This window comes from Theobroma umbraticum, unplaced genomic scaffold (genome assembly GCF_002168275.2).
Source record: "Theobroma umbraticum cultivar Fairchild unplaced genomic scaffold, ASM216827v3 scaffold_51.0, whole genome shotgun sequence".
Taxonomy (NCBI): domain Eukaryota; kingdom Viridiplantae; phylum Streptophyta; class Magnoliopsida; order Malvales; family Malvaceae; genus Theobroma; species Theobroma umbraticum.
In genome coordinates, this window is record NW_018397260.1 from 4,601,801 (window position 1) to 4,602,842 (window position 1,042).

General features: G+C 37.8%; 1 protein-coding gene across 1 annotated transcript in view; it reads right to left on the reverse strand.

Annotated features, from left to right (window-relative positions):
* Positions 1-1,042, reverse strand: part of LOC110416489 (histone-lysine N-methyltransferase ASHR1-like) — a 3,484-nt gene that overhangs the window by 532 nt on the left and 1,910 nt on the right. Inside the window, exons 3-6 of the mRNA XM_021428490.1 lie at positions 874-955; positions 596-779; positions 403-517; positions 142-256 (exon numbers count right to left, since the gene is read on the reverse strand). Coding sequence (XP_021284165.1) covers positions 142-256; positions 403-517; positions 596-779; positions 874-955 — 496 coding nt within the window. The remainder of the gene's footprint in view (positions 1-141; positions 257-402; positions 518-595; positions 780-873; positions 956-1,042) is intronic.

The window sequence follows — 1,042 nt, forward strand, 5'->3', positions numbered from 1 at the left end:
AGACTGTTGCTGTTACTATTTCTTCGTCTAATTAAGCCTCTCAATTATCGAGTATGTTGTCCACATGGCATCCAAGTCACCAAACAAAGGCTCTTTCAACTCCTTTTCTTCCAGAGAGAATAAGATCCTTAAAAAGGCTACCTTTGTAAGTAAATATCTGACAAGCATCACGGGCAATGAAGAAGGATGGAAAAGATCCAGGGTCGCTGCCTCAATTTTCTTATATGTAGACAGAGCTCCCTCATAATCTACAACACTGTCAAAGAACAACTTCTGTTTTAAGCATACAAGGACAAAATCACAGCAAATATGAGCAAAACAAATCTCAAAATGCTGTATGAGAAATAATATTTATTGTTTATATACAAACAATGAAGAAGGATACTGCGATTATCCATATACAATCCAGCCTTGGCAAGCAGTGGTTCTAATTTTCTCTTTGCTCTTCTTTCCACTTCCGAAGTCCTGACATGTCCACATTTGCTGCATTCAAGATTCAGGTCCCGACTGTAAATTCCTGCATCTCCAAATAGAGAAAGATCAATTAGGCTCTAGATCTATCTAAAACAGTTTAGTTAGCATTGATATGACATACCGCATTTATCAACCAAGAAACCATCGCATTTGCCATGCTTGCATCGCAGAGCATCCAAAATTTGATCATCGATTTTATCATACTTACAGCAGCGGCGACATGAGCAAACAAAATGGTATTTTTCATTGAGATCGTCCCGTCGATCCCTGGTGGTTTGACAAAGGTCTATGTAACTTATCAATACCTTATTGGAAACAAAATAACAACAACTTAGTACTCGATCTTACCAACCAATAATCAAACATGTTGATTCAGAATTCATTTGTTACATATATTACCTCATCGCCTTTCCCCACAGGCAACAGAGCACGAAGTACAGCAAGTTTTCCCTCAAAAACCAAACTAGCATTGGGCAAGCAGCTATAATCCCAAAACGATTAAAGCCGTAAAGAGCAAACCCAAAAGAAATCACGAGTTCAAAAAAAGCTGTTAATCAGTTTTATCAGT